Here is a 24,510-nt window from a genome sequence, read left to right as displayed (position 1 = left end):
CGGCAGCTCTGGACCTATAGGAACAGAGGGGGCTCGACTGGAGGACCGAGCGGGAGCGGCTGGTCCTCCAAGCAATCAGAGTGAATGATGGGCCGGGCTGTCGTGGAGTATGCGTAGTGGGAAGAAGGCGAGGAAGAGATGTTGATCTGATGAGGAATTGGTGCGTGGGTGGAATGGCAGAATGGAGAGGGTTATGGATCCGATAGGTGAGCGGAGAGGTTTCGTACACACATTTATAAACAGCAAACCCCGAAAAAGAACTTGCCAGTTCTCCGTTTACGGGAGGCGGGGCTACAGTTTTTCCGAATTAGAGACCCGAGTTCGCAGCGGCCATGTTTCCAGCGAACGTGATGCAGCAGGCCGCATGCGCGGCGGCCATCTTTGTACGGAGCAATATGCTGTCTACACAGTCGCCATATTTATATGGGGCAATGTTCTTTAATCTTTCAGAATCATTTCAGAAAGGTTATGGTGCAGAAAGAGGCCATCCAGCTCATCAGATCTGCTCCGACCAAAAAAGAGAAGTAGGAAACTAGCCATTCATTTTATCCTATTTTCTAGCTCCTGGTCAGGTTGCAGCATCCAAATGCAAACCTGTGTTCACAGAATCACAGATTGTACAGTGCAGAAGGAGGCCATTCGGTCCATCGAGTCTGCACCGGCTCTTGGAAAGAGCACCCTATCCCCTTAACCCAGTAACCCCACCCAACACTAAGGGCAACTTTGGACACGAAGGGCAATTTAGCATGGCCAATCCACATCTTTGGACTGTGGGAGAAAACCAGAGCAAACCCACGCATACACGGGGAGAACGTGCAGACTCCGCACAGGCAGTGACCGAAGCCGGGAATCAAATCTGGTATCCTGGAGCTGTGAAACAATTGTGCTAACCACTATGCTACCGTGCTGCCCGGGATTTCATTCACTCCCACAGTTTCTCACTTCCTCAAACCCCTCTCAATAGAGTTGAGTTTTCCCTTGCTTTGTTAGCACTCCCTAACTTTATTACTTCACACTTTTCCAGATTGAATTCCATTGATCACTTCTCTGTCCACTCAACCAAACCTTGATATAATTCTGGAGTTGACAGCTATCTATCCTCTTCACTATCCACTATATGACCAATTTATATGTTATCTGCAAATTTTCCAATTATGCCTCCCATGTTTAAGTTTGAATTATTAACATATACAACAAACAGCAATGGCCCAACACTGATTCCTGTGGAACACCACTGGAAATTGTTTTCCATGCTCAATCACATCCATCGACCATTAATTACCCTTTGTTCCTGTCACTGAGACAATTTTGGATCCAACCTGCCCCGTTCCCCTGTATCCCACGGGATCTCATTTTGCTGACTCGTCTGCCATGTGGGACCTTGTCAAATGACTCTTCTGAAATCCGTGTGGAACCATTCTCGTTCAATCGCAGAATGAGAATAACTTGTCCATCAAACTGCTTCACACTTTGAATTACAATGCCCTATTAATGAGCCTGTCCAAGTCAGTGACAACTTGTATTTATACTGTGCCTTTAACATAAGAAAACTTTCCAGGTGATTTTACAAAAATGTTCCAAATAGAGCAAGACCCGGACAGTATCCAGGCTTAGGCTGACAAGTGACGAGTATCATCGCGCCACACAAGTGACAGGCAGTGACCATCCCCAGCAAGAGAGGATCTAACCATTGCCCCTTGATTTTCAATGACAGTATCATTGCTTGGTCCTCCAATTAACATCCTACTATTTACCAGAAACTGCAATGGACTAGCTCTATAAGGCTACCAGAGCAGGTCAAAGGCGAGGAGCTCTGCAGCGAGTAACTCACCATCTGACTCCCCAAAGTCCATCCAACATCGACAAGGCACAAGTCAAGAGTGTATGGGAATTATCTCCACTTCCCTGGATGAGTGCAGCTCCAACAATACTCAAGAAGCTTGACATAATCCAGGACAAAGCAGCCTGTTTCCACAAACTTTCAATCCATCGACAAACAGTGGCAACAGTGAGTTCCATCTACGAGATGCACTTCAGGAATCCACCAAGTTTCCTTAAGCAGCACCTTCCAAGCACATGACCACTACCGTCTAGAAGGGTAGGAGCAGCAAATACTTGGGAGCATCCCCTCCGGGACACTTCCTTCAAGTCACTCTCTATCCTGATTTGGAAATATATCACTGTTCCTTCACTGAGGCTGGGTCAATATGCTGGATGTCTCTCCCTAATAGCACTTAGGGTGTACCTACAGCTCAAGCACTGCAGAGAATCAAGAAAGCAGCCCACCATTACCTTCTGAAGGGAAACTAGGGATGGGCAATCATGCTGGTTAGGCAGTAATGCCTACATCCCATGAATTGGGTGGAGGCAAAAGAGGGCGGCACGGTAGCACAGTGGACAGCACAGTTGCTTCACAGCTTCAGGCTCCCAGGTTCGATTCCCGGCTTGGGTCACTGTGTGGAGTATGCACATTCTCCCCGTGTCTGCGTGGGTTTCCTCCAGGTGCTCCAGTTTCCCCCCACAGTCAAAAGATGTGCAGGTTAGGTGGATTGGCCATGCTAAATTGCCGTTAGTGTCCAGAAAGGTTCGGTTGGGTTACGGGGATAGGGTGGATGTGTGGGCTTGGGTAGGGTGCTCTTTCCAAGAGCCGGTGCAGATTCGATGGGCCAAATGGCCTCCTTCTGCACTGTAAATTCTATAAAATGAATTCTTACAATTGACATTAAGCCCCATAAGGAGATATTTGCGCATGTGACCAAAAGCTTGCTCAAAGAGGGAGGGAGGTTTTAAGGAGAATCTTAAGGGAGGAAAGTGAGGTGAGAGTTTTAAGGAGGAAATTCCAGAACTTGTAGCCCAGGCAACTGAAAGAACGGTCATTAATGGTGGAGCAATTAAAATCAGGAATGTTCCAGAGGCTGGAATTGGATGGAGTATAAGAGTAGAGAGGTGTTGTTGCAAATATATAGGGTGTTACAGGCCAAATCTGGAGTATTGTGTCCAGTTTGGTCTCCTTAATTGAGGAAGGATGTGGTGGCATTGGAGGCAGTTCAGAGGAGGTTCACCAGATTGATTCAGGAGATGAAAAGTTTGACCTATGAGGACAGATTGAACAGTGGACTTATACTTGCTGGAGTTTAGAAGAATAAGAGGGGATATGATCGAGGTGTAGAAAATACTAAGAGGGATTGATAATGTAAACATAGACCAAATGTTCCCCCTTGTGGGGCAATCCAGAATGAGAGGTCACAGATGGACTTAACCTTTTGTAACAAAGCTGGGCAAGTGGTTGAAGAATCAATGGGGGAGCATTTTGCAAACAGTGATCATAACTCCAGTGAGTTATGATCACTGTGGCGGCATGGTAGCACAATGGTTAGTCCTGCTGCCTCACAGTGCCAGGGACCTGGGTTCAATTCTGACCTCGGGTAACTGTGGAGTTTGTGCATTCTCCCCGTGCCTGCGTGGGTTTACTCCGGGTCCTCCGGTTTCCACCCACAGTCCAAAGATGTGAAGGTTAGGTGGATTGGCCATGCTAAATTGCCCCTTAGGATGGAATTACTGGAGAAGGCTGGGGGATTGGGCCTAGGTAGGGTGGTCTTTCATAAGATCAGTGCAGACTCGATGTGCCAAATTGCCTCCTTCTGCACTATAGGGATTCTATGACTCTACATAGGTTGAGAGACAGTAGATTTAAAACTGAGATGAGGAGGAACTACTTTCTCGCCGAGTGTGGTGAATTTGTGGAACTTGCTGCCCCATAGTGCAGTGGACTCTGAATCATTAAATGGTTTCAAGAAGGAGATAGATATATTTCTTGTTTCAAAAATGGTTTAAAGGGATCTGGGGAACAGGCAGGGAGGAGACCAGGAAGAGATCAGCCATGATCTGATTGAATGGCGGAGTAGGCTCTAAAGGCTGAATTGCCTCCTTCTGCTCCTAATTCCTATGTTCCCATGTCTTTAGAGATCTCAGAGCGTGCATGACTACAGGAGATTACTGAGATAGGGATTGTCACAACCATGGAAGGAAACAGGAATGAGAATTAAAAATTTTTGGTGCTTCTGACCACGGTTCTTTTGTAGGTCAGTGAGCACAGGTGTGATGGGTGAACAAGACTTGTTGCAAGTGAACATGAAATGCATGATAGTTTCTGAAATATGGGGTAAACCAGGACGATGTTGATATGTTAGGGACAGGAGGGATGTTAATTTTAACCACACTGATTTCTCTTCCCATAAACCGAAAGATGTTTTTGATTTGATTCCTCCTCATAGCAGTGGCGTATTTCATAATCCCTCGAGATTGAATGAACTCAATGGGTTAGTTTGTTTACACACACTGAAAACACTTTAAGAAGATCTCGAAGTTGCACGCTTTGCATTCATACAGCAATAGACAGAGAACAGAAAGATTTAAAGTGCAGAGGCCACAGAGAACATTTGTGTTTCACATGGCTTCCAGATTCCAGAATCAAAATGTCTCTTCAGTGTGAGATGTGAGTTTGTTTGTTATTCCTGGATAGTTCCTTTTGTTAAGGAGTCACAAACAGACCTAGATTCAGCCATTATAAAAACTCTTGGTCAAGTTTTTAACATTTTGAAAATATCCACGAAGATATCAAGAAGTATTTTCTAACTTAGATGAATACCATTCTTGGAAATGGCACAGATATGTGGTTGGTAGGTCATCTTGGGGTGAGATCCAGGGTAAAGCTCTGGCTGCCCACAGTGATAGTCTGGGGAGCCAGGATGATGCTCTGGGGATGCCAGGATAATGCTCAGGAGACCCATGGTAATGCTCTGGGGACCCAGTGGAATGCGCCACCAAGCCAGGGGAAAGCTCCAGCGACCCAGGGAAATGCTCCAGTGACTCAGAGGAATGCTCCAGCCACCCAGGGGGATTTTTCGGGGAGCCAGGGTGATGTCCTGGAGACACAGGATGATGCTCCGCAGACCTGCGGTGATGCTCCGGCATCCCAGGGGGGTGCTCCGGCGACCCGGAGGAATGCTCCAGTGACCCGAGGGAATTCTCCGGCGACCCGGGGAAATGTTCCGCAGACCAGGTTGATGGTCTGTGTACCAGGTTTGATTCTCTGGAGACCCAGGGCACTGGGCAGCAACGGTGGCACTGTGGCTAACACTGTTTCCTCACAGCGCCATGGACCCGAGTTCAATCTGTCTGTGTGGAGTTTGCACTTCCTCCTCATGTCTGCATGGGTTTCCTCCTGGTGCTCTATTTCCTCCCACAGTCCAAAGATATGTGCAGGTTACAGGGATTGGCCATGCTAAATTTCCCCATAATATCCAAAGATACGCAGGTTAGGGTTGCTTACGGGGATAGGGCGGGGGCATTGGCCTAGGTAGGGTGCTCTTTCAGATGGTCGGTGCAGACTTGATGGACCAAATGGTCTCCTGCACTGTAGGAATTCTTTGATTCTTCAATGACCCAGGGTAATGCTCTGGCGACCCAGGGTAATGCTTTCGGCATCCAGGGTAATGCTCTGGTGACCCAGATTTGAATTTCACCATGGCAGGCGGCGTAAAGAACAATACAGCACAGGAACAAGCCTGTACCGGTCATGAAAATCGCTTATTGTCACGAGTAGGCTTCAATGAAGTTACTGTGAAAAGCCCCTAGTCGCCACATTCCGGCGCCTGTTCGGGGAGGCTGGTACGGGAATTGTACCGTGCTGCTGGCCTGCCTTGCTCTGCTTTAAAAGCCAGCGATTTAGCCCAGTGAGCTAAACTGATACCAACCTTTGCCAAAATGCTCAGCACTTCCTTGTGCCGTATCCCTCTATACCCATCCTTAACATGTGTAAAGAACAAAGATACAACGGTAGAATTTGAATTTAATAAATGTCTGAAATTGAAAGTCTGATGGTGAATAAGGAACCATTGTTAATTATCATAAAAAAACATCTGGCTCATTCATGCTGTTTAGGGGGAAAACATCTGCCGTCCGCATCTTGAATGGCCAACATTTGACTCCAGATCCGCAGCAATCTGGTTGACTCTTAAATGCTTTCTGAAATACAGCAAGAAGTCTTATAACATCAGGTTAAAGTCCCAACAGGTTTGTTTCAAGTATCTCTCCATCATGACTTTCTGAAATGCCTCTTCGTGATCAAAGTCAATAAAAAGAAATGAATTGGGCCAGGCCACCAGGGATTGACATAGACACTGGGAACGACAACGGCAAACTCAGCCTGTCAATGCTGCAAAGTTGAAATAAAAACAAATATTTCACCACGATTATGAGCAGTCTGTTTTAGCCTCAGACAGTTTCCAGGGAGGGGGGGTGGTGTCAGAGTGCATGGGGTGGAGTTTGTAGCGGGGATTAAAGACATTGGCTCAGTCTTCCCAGTATTTAAATGGCGGAGATTTCTGTTAACCCAGGACTGGATCTCAGTCCAGTCAGGATGGTGTGTGACTTGGAGATGATGATGTTCACATACATCTGCGAATCCCGTCTTTCTAGATGCTGCAGATTAAGTCTTTGGAAGATTCTGACTGGTTGTAGATATATAAAATTAATCTCCTTTGCCTCTTCTCCCACCTCTCTTAACCCGGCCCACCTTCCCCCTCCTCACATCAAAGCCCCAGTCTTGCAGTAGGTCCAGACTAGGTGTCAGGTTCCCTTCCCTAAAGGACATTAGTGAACCAGTTGGGTTTTGACAACAATCCAGCAGATTTTATTATCACCTTTTCCTAGCGCCGGCCCCACAAATTACCAGATTCATTCAACTCAATTTCACAACCTGCCTTTGTGTTTTTGTGGGTTCTCTCTCACTCGCATTTCCTGTTTTAAATCAATTTCACAGGGGATTGGAAGGGGAGGATTTGCAATCGTCAAACTGAAAACAAACATCATAACAGGACCTGATAGAAACGCCAGTTTCTGGTAATATCATCAGACTTGGAACATGGAAGGAAAAAGCACCCTTCACCGTGGGGAGAAACCGTACAAGTGTTCTGTTTGTGGGCGAGGCTTCAGCCAATCATCTGGTCTGTCAAAACATAAACACAGTCACACCGGGGAGAAACCGTGGAAATGCGGGGATTGTGGAAAAGGATTCAATTACCCGTCTGAACTGGAAGCACATCGGCGCAGTCACACTGGCGAGAGACCATTCGCCTGCTCCAAGTGTGGGAAGGGATTCACTCAGTCATCCGACCTGCTGAAACATCAGAGGGTGCACACTGGGGAGAGGCCGTTCACCTGCTCCGAATGTGGCAAGAGATTCACTCAGTCATCCGACCTGCTGAAACATCAGCGAGTTCACTCTCGGGAGAAGCCGTTCACCTGTTCTGAGTGTGGGAAGAAATTCAGTCACTTGTCCTATGTGCTGAAACACCAGAAAGTTCACACAGACGAGAGACCTTTTAAATGTTCAGAGTGTGAGAAGTGCTATAAAAGGTCCAGGGATCTAAAGTGCCATCAACGTGTTCACACTGAGGAGAGACCTTTTAACTGCCCAGACTGTGGGAAGTGTTTTAAAAGTTCTGGAGCGCTGATGTTCCATCAACGTGTCCACACTGACGAGAGACCGTTCAGGTGCTCTCACTGTGCAACTGGGTTCAAGCGATCATCTGAACTCACTGTACACCAACGAATTCACACTGGGGAGAGACCGTTCATCTGCTCCAAGTGTGGGAAGAAATTTACTCGGTCATCCAACCTGCTGAAACACCAGCGGATTCACACTGGGAAGAGGCCAGTCACCTGCACTGAGTGTGGGAAGAGATTCGCTCGGTCATCCAACCTCCTGAAACATCAAAGTGTTCACAATTAACTACAGTGATTGTGTATTTCTGTCAATCACCTCCAGAACTGAACATTGGTCTGTTTCTGCTATTGTTGATAAAGCTCAGTAATTTCATTTGATTTGATTTGACTTATTGTCACATGTACCGAAGTACAGTGAAAAGTATTTTCCTGCAGCCAAGGGAACATACACAATACATACAAAGTAGACAAAAACGAATAATCAAGTACATCGACAAATTATACATCAACAAACAGTGATCGGTTACAGTGCAGAACAACGGGCCAAACAAAGCAAATACTTGAGCAAGAGCAGCATAGAGCATTGTGAAGAGTGTTCTTATAGGGAACAGATCAGTCCGAGGGAGAGCCGTTGAGGAGTCTAGTAGCTGTGGGGAAGTAATTCTGGACGAAGTCAAATAAATTTGTTTTCTATTTAGCTCGTGGCATTGAACTTCCAAAGTGGAGCAGGAGTAGGCCATTCAGCCCCTCGAGCCTGCTCTCCCAATCAAAAAGATAATGCCTGATGCCATTGTGACCTCAACTCCACAATCATACCCACCCCCCCATACCCTTTGAGTCCCTCATTAATTGAGAATCTGCATCTGGCTTCAGAATATTAATTCACCTTGCCTCCAGCCATCCCTGAGAGAGCTCCAAACAAATGATTCGCTGAGGGTAAAAGGTTCCCCTCATCTCAATGTTAAATCGAGTCTAAACCGACCCTTAGTTTTCAACTGTGTCTCCTATTTCTAGTCTGCCACAAGGGGAAATGTTCTTTCAGCATCCACATTGTCAAGTTCCCTCAGGATCTTATGTGTTTCAGTAAGATCGCCTTTTAATCTTCTAATCATCAATGGACATAGGCCCAGCCTATCCAACCTTTTCTCGTAAGATAACCTCCCGAGCCATCCCAGTTGCAGAAACCTTCTCTGAACTGCTTTTGACACAGTTCCATCCTTGCTTAAATAAGAAGACCAAAACTGAGCAGAGTTTTCCAGCTGTAGTCTCACTAAGGCCCTGTACATCTGCAGCCAAACATCCCAACTTTTTCTTCCATTCCCTTGCAATAAAGGACAACATTCCATTTAATAGGAACACGTGAGATGGGAGCAGGAATCTGCCATTGGGTCAGTTCAATCACATAGCTGTCAACATGTTGCAATCCAGTCTTTCAGTCTTTCTCTGACACCTTATTCTGAATATCACAGTTAACAGATTTATAGTGAAACCGCCACCGTTTCACTGTAAGAGCAAAGAAAATTACAGCACAGGAACAGTCCCTTCGGCCCTCCCAGCCTGCGCCGATCCAGATCCTTTATCTAAACCTGTCACCTATTTTCCAAGGATCTACTTCCTTCTGTTCCCTGTCCGTTCATATATCTGTCTAGATGCATCTTAAATGATGCTATTGTGCCCGCCTCTCCCACCTCCGCTGGCAAAGCGTTCCAGGCACCCACCACCCTCTGCGTAAAAAACTTTCCACGCACATCTCCCTTAAACTTTCCCCCTCTCACCGTGAAATCGTGACCCCTTGTAATTTACACTCCCACTCTTGGAAAAAGCTTGTTGCTATCCACCCTGTCCATACCTCTCATAATTTTGTAGACCTCAATCAGGTCCCCACTCAACCTCCGTCTTTCCAACGAAAACAATCCTAATCTACTCAACCTTTCTTCATAGCTACCACCCTCCATACCAGGCAACATCCTGGTGAACCGCCTCTGCACCCTCTCTAAAGCATCCACATCCTTCTGGTAATGTGGCGACCAGAACTGCACGCAGTATTCCAAATGTGGCCTAACCAAAGTCCTATACAACTGTAACATGACCTGCCGACTCTTGTACTCAATACCCCGTCCGATGAAGGCAAGCATGCTGTATGCCTCCTTGACCACTCTATCGACCTCAGGGTACAATGGACCTGAACTCCCAGATATCTCTCCATCAATTTTCCCCAGGACTCTTCCATTGACCGTATAGTCCGTTCTTGAATTAGATCTTCCAAAATGCATCACACCTCATTTGCCTGGATTGAACTCCATCTGCCATTTCTCTGCCCAACTCTCCAATCTATTTATATTTTGCTGTATTCTCTGACAGTCCTCCTCGCTATCTGCAACTCCACCAATCTTAGAATCATCTGCAAACTTGCTAATCAGGCCACCAATACCTTTGTCCAGATCATTTATGTATATCACAAACAACAGTGGTCCGAGCACGGATCCCTGTGGAACACCACTAGTCACCTTTCTCCATTTTGAGACACTCCCTTCCACCACTACTCGCTGTCTCCTGTTGCCCAGCCAGTTCTTTATCCACCTAGCTAGTACACCCTGAACCCCACCTTCATTCTTTCCACCAACCTTACATGGGAAACTTTATCAAACGCCTTACTGAAGTCCATGTATATGACATCTACAGCCTTTCCCTCATCAATTAACATTGTCACGTCCTCAAAGAATTCTATTAGGTTTGTAAGACATGTCCTTCCCTGCACAAAACCATGCTGCCTATCACTAATAAGTCTATTTTCTTCCAAACGTGAATAGATCCTATCCCTCAGTATCTTCTCCAACAGTTTGCCTATCACTGACGTCAAGCTCACAGGTCTATAATTCCCTGGATTATCCCTGCTACCCTTCTTAAACAAAGGGACAACATTAGCAATTCTCCAGTCCTCCGGGACCTTACCCGTGCTCAAGGTTGCTGCAAAGATATCTGTTAAGGCCCCACCTATTTACCCTCTCACTTCCCTCCGTAACCTGGGATAGATCCCATCCGGACCTGGGGACGTCCACCTTAATGCCTTTTAGAATACCCAACACATCCCCCCTCCTTATGCCGACTTGATCTAGAGTAATCAAACATCTATCCCTAACCTCAACATCCGTCATGTCCCTCTCCTCGGTGAATACCGATGCAAAGTACTCATTAAGAATCTCACCCATTTTCTCTGACTCCACGCATCACTTTCCTCCTTTGTCCTTGAGTGGGCCAATCCTTTCTCTAGTTACCCTCTTGCTCCTTATATACGAATAAAAGGCTTTGTGATTTTCCTTAACCCTGTTAGACAAAGATATTTCATGACCCCTTTTAGCCCTCTTTATTTTGCGTTTGAGATTTGTCCTACTTTCCCGATAGTCCTCCAAAGCTTCATCAGATTTAAGTCGCCTAGATTTTATTTATGCTTCCTTTTTCATCTTAGCTAGTCTCACAATTCCACCCGTCATCCATGGTTCCCTAATCTTGCCATTTCTATCCCTCATTTTCACAGGGACATGTCTGTCCTGCACTCTAATCAACCTTTCCTTAAAAGACTCCCACATTTCAACTGTGGATTTACCCTTAAAGAGCTGCTCCTAATCCACATTCCCTAGCTCGTGCCGAATTTTGTTATACTTGGCCTTTCCCCAATTTAGCACTCTTTCTTTAGGACCACTCTCGTCTTTGTCTATGAGTATTCTAAAACTTACGGAATTGTGATCGCTATTCCCAAAGTGATCACCGACTGAAACTTCAACCACCTGGCTGGGATCATTCCCCAATACCAGGTCCAGTATGGCCCCTTCCCGAGTTGGACTATTTACATACTGCTCTAAAAAACTCTCCTGGATGCTCCTTACAAATTCTGCTCCATCTACGCCTCCAATACTACTTGAGTCCCATTCAATGCTGGGGAAGTTACAATCTCCCATCACGACCACCCTATTGCACCTACATTTTTCTATAATCTGTCTACATATTTGTACCTCTACTTCATGCTCGCTTTTGGGAGGCCTGTAGTAAAGTCCCAACAATGTTACAGCACCCTTCCTATTTCTTAGCTCTACCCATATTGCCTCATTGTTCGAATCCTCCATCGTGCCCTCCTTAATCATAGCTGTGATATCATCTCTGACCAGTAATGCAACTCCTTCACTCCTTTTACCTCTCTCTCTATCCCTCCTGAAGCATCTATACCCTGGGATATTTAGTTGCCAGTCTTGCCCTTCCCTCAACCAAGTCTCCGTAATACCAATAACATCATATTCCCAGGTGCTAATACAAGCCCTAAGTTCATCTGCCTTACCTGCTACACTTCTCGCATTGAAACAAATGCACCTCATACCACCTGTCCCTTTGCGTTCATCATCTCTTCCCTGTCTATTCTTCCCCTTAGTCACATTGAATTTATTATCTAGTACCTTACTGGCTTTAGTTGCTGCCTCTTTACTGACCTCTAACTTCCTAATCTGGTTCCCATCCCCCTGCCACATTAGTTTAAAACCTCCCCAACAGTGTTAGCAAAAGCACCCCCGAGGACATTGGTTCCAGTCCTGCCCAGGTGTAGACCATCCGATTTGTAATGGTCCCACCGCCCCCAGAACTGGTTCCAATGTCCCAAAAATCTGAATCCCTCCCTCGTGCACCATCTCTCAAGCCACACATTAATTCTGACTATTCTTGAATTTCTTCTCTGGCTATCTCGTGGCACTAGTAGCAATCCTGAGATTACTACCTTTTGAGGTCCTCCTTTTTAACTTATCTCCTAACTCCCTAAATTCTGATTGTAGGACCTCATCCTGTTTTGTACCTATATCGTTGGTGCCTATATGCACCACGACAACTGGCTGTTCACCCTCCCCCTTCAGTATGTCCTGCAGCCGATCTGAGACATCCCTGACCCGTGCACCCGGGAGGGAACATACCATTCGGGAGTCTCGTTTTCGACTGCAGAAACGCCCATCTACTCCCCTTACGATTGAATCCCCTGTGACTCTCACCCTGTCAGTCTTTTTCCCGCCCTTCTGTGCAGCAGAGCCAGCTCCGGTGCCATGAGCCTGGCTACTACGGCCTTCCCCTGATGAGTCACCTCCCCCAACAGTTTCCAAAACGGTATACCTGTTTTGGAGGGAGATGACCGCAGAGGAAACCTGCACTGCCTTCCTGCTCTTTCTCTGAATTTTGGTCACCCATTCCCTGTCTCCCTCACCAACCCTAATCTGCGGTGTGACCAACTCACTGAACGTGCTCTCCACGACCTCCTCAGCATCGCGGATGTTCCAAAGTGAGTCCATCCGCAGCTCCAGAGACGTCATGCGGTCTAACAGGAGCTGCAGCTGGACGCACTTCCCGCACATGAAGGAGTCAGGAGCATCGGCCGCGTCCCTGAACTCCCACATTGAGCACGAGGAGCATAACACAGGTCTGGGATCTCCTGCCATTTTTACACTTTACCTTAACTGATTACAAATATAATATCAAATAATGAATAAGTGAAAGGAATAAGGATTTTACTTACCAATCACAATACTTACCAACCCAGGAAGAGTTAAATTTCTCCCAGCTACTTAACTTTCCGACAGACCCCTGGCCACTGCCCCCGCCGAAAATCTGAAGCTATAACTTGCGGATAAAAGAAAAAGAAAAGAGAGAGCTTACCTGATATTCACTCACCCCCTTAGGTTAGAGGAGGTGGAAGGGTGGAGACACTACAAGTGTAGTGTCCAACCGCCCAACTTAAATGGAGGTAAAAATCAAACACTTAAGCACCTACCTGATTCCGAAGCTGCACCCGCTGCGCTCCGGCTCCCTCTCTCTCTCTCCCGCTCCCGGAAATGAAGGTCGCTGGAACCTGGGCACAAGTTTAAACACGTACCTGAATCCCAAGCTGCGCTCCGGCTCCCTCTCTCTCTCCCGCTCCGAATAATGAAGGCCGCTGGAACCTGGGGCAAGTTTAAACACCTACCTGATTTCCAAGCTGCACTCGCTGCGCTCCGGCTCCCTCCCTTTCCGAAAAATGAAGGCCGCTGGAACCTGGGGCCAAGTTAAAACACCTACCTGAATCCCAAGCTGCGCTCCGGCTCCCTCTCTCTCTCCCGCTCCCGGAAATGAAGGCCGCTGGAACCTGGGGGCAAGTTTAAACACGTACCTGAATCCCAAGCTGCACTCGCTGCGCTCCGGCTCCCTCTCTCTCTACCGCTCCGAAGAATGAAGGCCGCTGGCACCTGGGGGCAAGTTTAAACACCTACCTGATTTGCAAGCTGCACTCGCTGCGCTCCGGCTCCCTCTCTCTCTCCCGCTCCGAAAAATGACGGCCGCTGGAACCGGGGGGCAAGTTTAAACACCTACCTGATTTCCAAGCTGCACTCGCTGCGCTCCGGCTCCCTCTCTCTCTCCTGCTCCCGGAAAGGGAGTGAGAGGAAGTGATTACTTTGTAGCTGTTCCATAGTGTCACAGATTGGTTCACTGGGTCTGCTCATTACAACCAATTTTCTTCACTAATGGGAAAAAAGACAGAAATATTGCAACAGACAGGCATTTGGGGTGATTAGTGAATTTGCTGCTCAAATTGTTCAGATCTCTGCACCTAGAAAGACTGGAGTAGATGCAACAACCTGTGAGGAGGCAGAAGTATTGTCACTGGATCAGTAATCCAGAGACACAGGGTTGCAATCTGTGGACCTAAGGGGAGGCTGTGGCGTTGTGGTATTGTCACTCGACTAACTAGTCCAGAGACCCAGGGTAACACTCTGGAGACCTGGGTTTGAATCCCGCCATCGCAGATGCTGAAATTTGAATTCAATAAAAATCTGGAATTAAATGCCCTTTGAAATGTATGAAGCTACTACAAAGTCTGCAGGAAGGAATGAAATCAGACAATACATACACCCCATGGACAGCAGGGGCTGAAGAAGGCAGTTTATCACTGCCTTCTCAAAGGCAATTAGGGATGGGCAATAAATGCTGGCCTAGCCTTTGGATTAATTTTTTTTTTAGAGAAAGAGAAACAAGAGCGAGGACAAACTCTCAGATTACGCCCCTTAGACTTCCGGTTGCGGCTCTGCCAAGGTAGGTCGCACGTTCGGCAGCTCCCACCAGGAACGGACATTTGGGTTCTTTAGAAGGGCCCCAACAGCAATTGTTCGACGGCTCCCAGTGTGGGAAGGTGACAGCAAGGTTCCCGCGGTACTGTATGGATTAGACCAGGAGTGGAGCGGTTAAGAAAGTGATTCTGGTGCAGCGGAAAGTGAGGGAGGAGAAGCGAGATGGCGGCGGGTGGAGACCAAGCAGCGTGGGCGCAGTGGTCGCAGGAGCAGCAGGAATTCCTCAAACACTGCTTTGCGGAGCTGAAGTCAGAAATGCTGGCGCCAATGAAGGCGTCGATTGAGAAGCTTGTGGAGACCCAGAAGACCCAAGGGGTGGCGATCCGGGAAAAAGCCTCGGAGAACGAGATCTTGGGCCTGGCGGTGAAGGTGGAGATGCACGAGGCGCTGCACAAGAGGTGGCAGGGAAAATTTGAGGACCTGGAGAATAGGTCGAGGAGGAAGAATCTTCGGATTCTGGGTCTCCCCGAAGGAGTGGAGGGGCCCGATGCCGGGGCATATATGAGCACGATGCTCAATTCGCTGATGGGCGCAGGAGCTTTCCCGAGGCCCCTGGAGCTGGATGTGGCTCATCGGGTCCTGGCAAGGAGACCCAAAGCCAACGAGCCGCCAAGGACTGTAGTGGTGAGGTTCCACCGCTTTATGGGCAGAGAGTGCGTCCTGAGATGGGCCAAAAAAGAACGGAGCAGCAGGTAGGAGAACACAGAGATCCGAATCTACCAGGACGAGTGCGGAGGTGGCTAAGAAGAGAGCTTGTTCTAACCGGGCTAAGGCGGTTACCATCGGAAGGGGGTGAGGTTCGGGATGCTGCAGCCAGCGCAGTTGTGGGTCACGTTCCAAGATCGGCACCACTATTTTGAAACGCCAGATGAGGCATGGAACTTTATCCAGTCTGAAAAGTTGGACTCAAACTGAGGGTTTGTCGTGGGGGGGTGTTTACTGTGTTTGGGGAATGTTCTTTTTGTTTTGGTGCTGGGTGGGATGGGTGAATGGATTTGATGTGGGGGCTGTGGGAGAGTGTAGGCATTAGTGTTGGAGGGGCAGGGCCCCGCAGAGGAAGGGGGGGTCTGGAGGCCTGGGGTTGGGGACTTGAGGTAAGGCCACAAAAAAGGAGCTGCGCCAGAGGGGGCGGGGCCGGCTCAGACGGAAAGTGCGGGCTTTTTCCCGTGTGAGGGAAGATGGGGGCAGGGCCGGGGGGAATGGCGGTGCTGGAGAGGAGCGCAGACTGATTGCCAAGGGGTGGGGGGATTCTCACACTGGGGGGGGGTCGATGGAATGGTGGGAGAGGCCGGGGTCAGCAGGAGTCAGCTGATTACGGGAGTGTCATGGGGGGAGCAAAATGGCTAGATGTGGATCTAGTGGGGCGGAGGGGGGGGGGGTGGGAGGGAGGGGGGGGGGGTGGGAACTGGGATGCTGCTGCATTGGCCAAAGGGGAGCTGGAAGTAGGAGAGGTAGTCGGGGCGGGGCTCCGCCGCCTGGGGGACGAGGGTGCGGGAGGCGCGGGCACGTGGCTGGCCTAGAAAAGGAGATGGCAAGTCAGCAGGGGGGGGGGCGAGTAGCCCCTTGATCCGGCTGATAACTTGGAACGTGTGGGGCCTGAACAGGCCGGTCAAGAGGGCCTGGGTGTTCGCGCACTTAAAGGGACTGAAGGCAGACGTGGTTATGCTCCAGGAGACGCATCTGAAGGTGGCAGATCAGGTTAGGCTGAGAAAGGGATGGGTAGGGCAGGTCTTTCATTCAGGGCTGGATGCGAAGAACAGAGGGGTTGCAATACTGGTGGGGAAGCGGGTGTCGTCTGAGGCACTGAATATTGTAGCGGATAATGGAGGTCGATATGTGATGGTGAGTGGTAGGTTGCAGGGGGTGCGGGTGGTACTGGTGAACCTATATGCCCCGAATTGGGATGGTGGGGGACTTCAACACGGTGCTGGACCCAGCACTGGACTGCTCTCGGTCCAGGACGGGTAAGAGGCCGGCTGCGGCCAAGGTGCTCAGGGGGTTTATGGACCAGATAAGGGGAGTGGAGCCATGGAGGTTTGCCAGGCCGCTGGCCAAGGAATTTGCCTTTTTTTACCACGTCCGTAGAGCCTACTCCCGGATAGATTTTTTCATCTTGAGTCGGGCGCTAATCCTGAAAGTGGAGGGAACGGAATATTCGGCCATAGCCATCTCGGACCACGCCCCGCATTGGGGGGAGCTGGAGTTGGGGGAGGAGCGGCACCAGCGCCCGCTGTGGCGCCTCGATGTGGGACTGTTGACGGGTGTGGGGGTGTGCGGGCGGGTGCGGGGATGTATTGAAAGATACTTGGAGGCCAACAACAACGGGGAGGTGCAGGTGGGGGTAGTCTGGGAGGCATTGAAGGCGGTAGTCAGGGGAGAGCTAATCTCCATTAGGGCCCTTAGGGAGGAGGGAGAGGTTGGTGGGGGAGATTTTAAAGGTGGACAGGAGTTATGCAGAGGCCCCCGAGGAGGAACTACTTGGGGAGCGGCGGAATCTCCAGATGAAATTCAACCTGATGACCACGGGGAAAGCAGAGGCACAGTGGAGAAGGCGAGTCGGATGCTGCCACATCAGCTTCGTAAGAGGGAAGCAGCGAGGGAGATTGGTGGAGTTAGGGATAGAGGGGGGAATACGGTGCGGAGTGCGGTGAGAATAAACAAGGTATTTAGGGACTTTTATGGGGATCTGTACAGGTCTGAGCCCCCAGCGGGGGACGAGGGGATGCGACGATTCCTAGATCAGCTGAGGTTCCTGAGGGTGGAGGAGGAGCAGGTGGCTGGTTTGGGGGCGCTGATTGGGCTGGAGGAGCTGGTTAAAGGATTGGGGAGCACGTAGGCGGGGAAGGCCCCGGGGCCGGATGGGTTCCCGGTTGAATTTTATAGGAAATACGTGGACCTGCTGGGCCCGTTGCTCGTGAGGACTTTTAATAAGGCAAGGGAGGAGGGGACCTTGCCCCCGACAATGTCCAGGGCGCTGATTTCTTTGATTTTGAAACGGGACAAAGATCCATTTCGATGTGGGTCATATAGACCGATCTCGCTCCTCAGTGTTGATGATAAGCTGCTGGCGAAGATGCTGGCTACGAGAATTGAGGACTGTGTCCCGGGGGTGATTCATGAGGACCAGATGGGATTTGTGAAGGTAGGCAGCTAAATACTAATGCGCGGAGGCTCCTCAATGTGATTATGATGCCCTCGGAGGTAGTGGCAGCTATGGACGCGTAGAAGGCCTTTGATCGGGTAGAGTGGGAGTATCTTTGGGAAGTGTTGCGGAGGTTTGGGTTTGGGGAGGAGTTCATCAGTTGGATCAGGCTGCTAGAAAAGAGCCCCTGTGGGCGAGTGTGGCTACGAACCGACAGAGGTCGGAGTACTTTCGGCTGTACCGGGGGATGAGGCATGGGTGTCCCTTATCCCCCTTGCTGTTTGCACTGGCAATTGAGCCGCTGGCCATGGCACTGAGGAGTCCAGGAAATGGAGGGGATTGGTTCGGTGGGGAGAGGAACACCGGGTGTCGTTGTATGCCGATGACCTGTTGTATGTTGCAAATCCAGTGGAGGGGATGGCGGAGGTCATGCAGATCCTGAGGGAGTTTGGGGACTTTTTGGGGTATAAACTCAACGTAGGGAAGAGTGAGCTATTTGTGGTGCATTCAGGGGACCAGGGAAGGGGGATAGACGAGCTACCGCAAAGGAGCTTTCTGTACCTGGGGATCCAAATAGCTAGGAGTTGGGGGGCCCTGCATGAGCTCAATTTGACGCGGTTGGTGGAACAGATGGAGGAGGATTTTAAAAGATGGGCTATGCTGCCACTCACTAGCGGGTAGGGTGCAGTCGGTCAAAATGATGGTCCACCGAGGTCTCTCTTTGTGTTCCAGTGCCTTCCCATTTTGATCCCCAAGGCCTTTTTTAAACGGGTAGGTAGGAGCATCATGGGTTTCGTGTGGGCAAATAAGACCCCGAGGGTAAAGAGGGTGTTTCTGGAGCGTAGCAGGGTCAGGGGTGGGCTGGCGCTGCCGAATCTGTGCGGCTACTATTGGGCAGCCAACGTGGCGATGATCCGTCAGTGGGTAATAGAGGGAGAGGGGGCGGCGTGGAAGAAGTTGGAGATGGCGTCCTGCAGGGGCACGAGCCCGAGGGCGCTGGTGACGGCACCGCTGCCGCTCTCGCCGACAAGGTGCACCACGAGTCCGGTGGTGGAGGCAACATTGAAGATCTGGAACACCGGGTGTCGTTGTATGCCGATGACCTGTTGTATGTTGCGAATCCCGTGGAGGGGATGGCGGAGGTCATGCAGATCCTGAGGGAGTTTGGGGACTTTTCGGGGTATAAACTCAACGTAGGGAAGAGTGAGCTATTTGTGGTGCATTCAGGGGACCAGGGAAGGGGGATAGACGAGCTACCACAAAGGAGCTTTCTGTACCTGGGGATCCAAATAGCTAGGGGTTGGGGGGCCCTGCATGAGCTCAATTTGACGCGGTTGGTGGAACATATGGAGGAGGATTTTAAAAGATGGGCTATGCTGCCACTCACTAGCGGGTAGGGTGCAGTCGGTCAAAATGACGGTCCTTCCGAGGTTTCTCTTTGTGTTCCAGTGCCTTCCCATTTTGATCCCCAAGGCCTTTTTCAAATGGGTAAGCAGGAGCATCATGGGATTTGTGTGGTCGAATAAGACCCCGAGGGTGAAGAGGGTGTTTCTGGAGCGTAGCAGGGACAGGGGGGCGCTGGCGTGCTGAATCTGTGTGGCTATTATTGGGCAGCCAATGTGGTGATGATCCGAAAGTGAGTAATAGAGGGGGCGACGTGGAAGAGGCTAGAGATGGCGTCCTGTGTGGGCACAAGCCTGAGGGCGCTGGTGACGGCACCGCTGCCGCTCTCGCCGACAAGGTACACCACGGGTCCGGTGGTGGTGGCGACGCTGAGGATCTGGGGGCAGTGGAGGCGACATAGGGGCGAGGTGGGAGCCTCGGTTTGGTCCCCGATTCGGGAGAATCATCGGTTCATCCTGGGAAGGATGGATGGGGGGTTTCGGAACTGGCATCAGGCAGGGATCAGAAGAATGGGGGGACCTGTTCATCGATGGGACGTTTGCGAGCCTAGGGGCGCTGGAGGAGAAGTTTGGGCTACCCCCGGGAAACGCTTTCAGGTACATGGAAGTGAGGGCGTTTGTGAGACGGCAGGTGAGGGAATTCCCGCTGCTTCTGGCACGTGGGATTCAGGACAGGGTGATTTCGGGTGTATGGGTTGGAGAGGGCAAGGTTTCGACGATTTACCAGGAGCTCCAGGAAGAGGAGGAGGCCTCGGTGGAGGAGTTAAAGGGCCAGTGGGAGGAGGACTTGGGGAGGAGATAGATAAGGGTCTGTGGGCTGATGCCCTGAGTAGGGTTAATTCTTCCTCCTCTTGCGCCAGGCTCAGCCTAATACAGTTTAAAGTTACTCAAGAACGCATATGACAGGGGCGCGGTTGAGTAGGTTCTTTGGGGTGGAGGACAGATGTGGGAGGTGCTCGGGGAGCCCAGCAAATCACGTCCATATGTTCTGGTCATTCCCGGCGCTGGATGGGCTTTGGAGGGGTTTTGCGAGGACTATGTCCAAGGTGGTGGACGCCCGGGTCAAGCTGAGCTGGGGATTAGCATTATTTGGGATATCGGACGAGCCGGGAGTGTAGGAGGCGAAAGAGGCTGGTACTCTGGCCTTTGCGTCCCTGGTAGCCCGGCGGAGGATTTTGTTACTGTGGAAAGATGCAAAACCCCCTATTGTGGAAGCTTGGATCAATGACATGGCAGGGTTCATCAAGCTGGAGGGGATAAAGTTTGCCTTGCGAGGGTCTGTGCAAGGGTTTTCTAGGCGGTGGCAACCGTTCCTAGACTATCTCGCGGAGCGTTAGTAGGAGGTCAGCAGCAGCAGCCCGGGGGGGGGGGGGGGGGGGAGGGGGGTTTCTTTTAGGGTGGTGTTTGGGTTAAGGTTGGGGGTTTCCCCAATTTGTGTTGGATTAGATTTGTTTATTGTCACGTGTACCGAGGTACAGTGAAAAGTATTTTTCTGCGAGCAGCTCAACAGATCATTAAATACATGGGAAGAAAAGGGAAGAAAAGAAAATACATAATAGGGCAACACAACACATACAATGTAACTACATAAGCACTGGCATTGGACGAAGCATACAGGGTGTAGTGTTAATGAGGTCAGTGCATAAGAGGGTCATTTAGGAGTCTGGTGACAGTGGGGAAGAAGCTGTTTTTGAGTCTGTCGTGGGTGTTCTCAGACTTCTGTATCTCCTGCTCGATGGAAGAAGTTGGAAGAGTGAGTAAGCCGGGTGGGAGGGAACTTTGATTATGCTGCCCGCTTTCCCCAGGCAGCGGGAGGTGTAGATGGAGTCAATGGATGGGAGGCAGGTTTGTGTGATGGACTGGGCGGTGTTCACGACTCACTGAAATTTCTTGCGGTCCTGGGCCGAGCAGTTGCCATACCAGGCTGTGATGCAGCCCGATAGGATGTTTTCTATGGTGCATCTGTAAAAGTTGGTAAGGGTTAATGTGGACATGCCGAATTTCCTTAGTTTCCTGAGGAAGTTGTGCTTTCTTGGTGGTAGCGTCGACGTGGGTGGACCATGACAGATTTTTGGAGATGTGCACCCCTAGGAATTTGAAACTGCTAACCATCTCCACCTCGGCCCCATTGATGCTGACAGGGGTGTGTACAGTACTTTGCTTCCTGAAGTCAATGACTAGCTCTTTAGTTTTGCTGGCATTGAGGGAGAGATTGTTGTCGCTACACCACTCCACTAGGTTCTCTATCACCCGCCTGTATTCTGACTCGTCGTTTTATACTGTTATATTGGGGGTTATTGTATGGGGGAAATCCAATGTATAATTTTTGCATGTTGTGTTTTTGTTTCTTTTTCTTGTTGCGGGGGGGGGGGGGGGGGGGGGGTTGTTGAAAATTTGTTGAAACATTTGAATAAATAGATTTTCAAAAAAAAAGATTACTCCCCTTAGGAAAGATTGGACATGCTCAAATTTTTTCTCCGGTAAGGAGAGAGAAGGATAACCTGATTGTTTAAGATTTGACAGCATAGACAAGTGCAGACAGGCGAGAATAAACATCAGTTTATCTAAGGTGCAAATCAGAAGCAGATATTAAAGCAGAAGATTGCTGGAAATACTCAGCGTATCTGTGGATGGAGACAATGTCCAAAAAGTTTAGGCGGGATCATTCACATTGTCGCTGCAGACTCGATGGGCCAAAAGGCGCACTGTAGTGATTTTATGATTTGAACTTGAAAAAGGAAACGGCTGTCAAAGCTTTTTGACTCATTTATAGAATCACTGCAGTACAGAAGGAGGCCATTCAGTACATTGAGTCTGCACCGATCCTCTGAAAGAGCACTCGACCCAGGTCCACTCCCCCATCCACACCTTCCTATCCCATAACCTAACCTGCACACCCTTCGACACTAAGGGGCAATTTAGCATTGTCAATCCATCTCACCCACACATCTTTGGACTGTGGGAGGAAACCGGAGCACCCATAGAAAACCCACGGAAAGACAGGTAGAATGTGCAAACTCCACACAGAAACTCTTCAAGGCTAGAATTGAACCCAGACCCCTGGTGCTGTGAGGTAGCAGTGCTAACCACAGTGCCACCATGTCACTCACTCTCAGGACAAGCACAAACAGGAGATCTTAGTGATAATACAGAGATGAACTCAGAAACTTATTTTAGGATCAACTGACACTGAGATTGTGAACAGACTGACTTCATCTCCGAGTGTTCCCAGGGATCTAGTGAATGGAGATTGGAGCAGGGACTGAAAAACTGTGTCTTCAGTCTTCTCAATATTTAATTAGAGTTAATTAGTCATCCGGAAGAAACCCAGAATGGACCATGAGACTGATCCCAGATTTAGCTTAGTTAGATGGGGAGAGAACGAAGGAAGGAACTCCTGGAAGATTTGGAGAAACCACCTTCACCAACGCTCATTAAATCTCCACACAGCGACCTTTGGACACAAGGTTGACATCTGCCATTCCGTACGGTCAGTCAGGGGGTTTCAGATTAATGTTTTGTCACGAGTAATGACTGAAGCGAATAATCAAACATATCGTTATCTCTTGTGGCAGAATTTTGTTAAAAAGATACAAAAATAATTGTCCAAAACTTTATTTGGATTTCGGAGTACAGGTTCATAGCTCCTTGAAGGTGGAGTCGCAGGTGGACAGGGTGGTGAAGAAGGCATTTGGCATGCTTGGTTTCATTTGGTCAGAACATTGAATACAGGAGTTGGAACGTCTTGTTGAAGTTGTACAAGACATTGGTACGGCCACACTTGGAATACTGTGTGCAGTTCTGGTCACCCTATTATAGAAAGGATATTATTAAACTAGAAAGAGTGCAGAAAAGATTTACTAGGATGTTACCGGGACTTGATGGTTCGAGTTATAAGGAGAGGCTGGATAGACTGGGACTTTTTTCCCTGGAGCGTAGGAGGCTTAGGGGTGATCTTATAGAGGTCTATAAAATAATGAGGGGCATAGATAAGGTAGATAGTCAACATCTTTTCCCAAAGGTAGGGGAGTCTAAATCTAGAGGGCATAGGTTTAAGGTGAGAGGGGAGAGATTCAGAAGGGCCCAGAGGGGCAATTTCTTCACTCAGAGGGCAGTGAGTGTCTGGAATGTGCTGCCAGAGGTAGTAGTAGAGGCGGGTACAATTGTGTCTTTAAAAAAGCATTTAGATAGTTACATGGGTAAGATGGATATAGAGGGTTATGGGCCAAGTGCGGGCAACTGGGACTAGCTTAATGGTAAAAACTGGGCGGCATGGACTGGTTGGGCCGAAGGGCCTGTTTCCATGCTGTAAACTTCTATGATTCTATTTCAGTACAGGGAGGAGGGAGTGTGCGGGCCAGGGATTTACAGCTTTGGGGGAATAAGAGAGGACAAAATGCCCCATAGAAACTAGAATTGTCTGTTCTGAATTTCTGTCCTGTGCTGACTGTGGTGACTTTTGTAAACTCCTTTTACAGAGAATTAGAAGGCTAGGATTTGCAGATCGGAAACTCAAATGAAACATCACATCAAGATCGGACCGAGTCACTCGATTCATTAGTATTTGAGTTTCATTGTCTTTGAATGTGGAAGGAGAAATGTTCGGTGTGTGGGAGAAGATTTCAAACATCAGCCTGAATGGAAAAACACCAAGACACAAACACACACCAGAGTGAGAGTGTTCCAGTGGGGAGAACTGTACACCTGTTCTTGGTGTGGATGAGGATTCAATTGATCATCCAACTTTAAGGGGCATAAAGACGCCGGCACCATGGGGACACAGTGGAAATGTGGGGACTGTGGGAAAGGATTTAATTGTGCATCCTGGCTGGTAATTAATCGGTGCACTCACACTGGGGCGAGGCCGTTCACCTGCTCCCAGTGTGGGAAAAGATTCATTTGGGTATCTAACCTGATGAGACAACAGTGCATTCACACGGGGAAGAATCATTCACCTGCTCAGAGTGTGGGAAGGGATTCACTCAGTCAGCCCGCCTGCTCACATACCAGCGAGTTCACACTGGAGAGAGGCTATTCACCTGCTCAGAGTGTGAGAAGGGAGTCACTCAATCATCCAACCTGCTGAATCATCAGCGAGTTCACACTGAGGAGGGACTGTACTTCCTGTGGAAGTGGATTCAGGTCTTCAGGCCACCTGACTGCACATCAGCGAATTCATACTGGAGAGTGACTGTTCACCTGCTGTGAGTGTGGGGAACAATTCTCATGGGCATCCCAACTGCTGAGACAACAGCAAGTTCACAGGTGACAGCAGGGATTGGATGCTGCTGTTAATCACATCCAGGACTGAAGCATGGTCATTCTGACA

The 24,510-nt window shown here is 49.2% G+C and overlaps 1 protein-coding gene across 4 annotated transcripts; it reads left to right on the top strand.

Annotated features, from left to right (window-relative positions):
* The first annotated feature begins 2 nt into the window (after positions 1 to 2).
* LOC140420819 (uncharacterized) lies at positions 3 to 24,344 on the top strand. 4 transcript variants are annotated; one of them, XR_011946597.1, is made up of 3 exons: positions 3 to 206; positions 5,944 to 6,075; positions 23,660 to 24,344. XR_011946597.1 is itself a non-coding variant. In XM_072504872.1 (3 exons), the coding sequence occupies exon 3, from the start codon at positions 6,926 to 6,928 to the stop codon at positions 7,793 to 7,795; it is 870 nt and encodes a 289-aa protein (XP_072360973.1). In that variant the 5' UTR covers positions 3 to 206; positions 5,944 to 6,075; positions 6,824 to 6,925; the 3' UTR covers positions 7,796 to 7,887. The 4 variants fall into 4 exon arrangements, 3 of the variants coding, with proteins under 3 accessions (XP_072360973.1, XP_072360972.1, XP_072360974.1); XM_072504872.1 differs by lacking the exon at positions 23,660 to 24,344 and adding an exon at positions 6,824 to 7,887; XM_072504873.1 differs by lacking the exons at positions 3 to 206; positions 23,660 to 24,344 and adding exons at positions 227 to 524; positions 6,824 to 7,887.
* The last annotated feature ends 166 nt before the right edge of the window (positions 24,345 to 24,510 follow it).

The sequence above is a fragment of the Scyliorhinus torazame genome, chromosome 5, assembly GCF_047496885.1.
Source record: "Scyliorhinus torazame isolate Kashiwa2021f chromosome 5, sScyTor2.1, whole genome shotgun sequence".
In the NCBI taxonomy this organism is placed as follows: Eukaryota; Metazoa; Chordata; class Chondrichthyes; order Carcharhiniformes; family Scyliorhinidae; genus Scyliorhinus; species Scyliorhinus torazame.
This window is presented reverse-complemented; position numbering and strand designations above follow the sequence as displayed.

Excerpts from the sequence above, each read along its gene's own strand:
- LOC140420819 (XM_072504871.1), top strand. The coding sequence starts at position 6,926 with ATGGAAGGAAAAAGCACCCTTCACCGTGGGGAGAAACCGTACAAGTGT.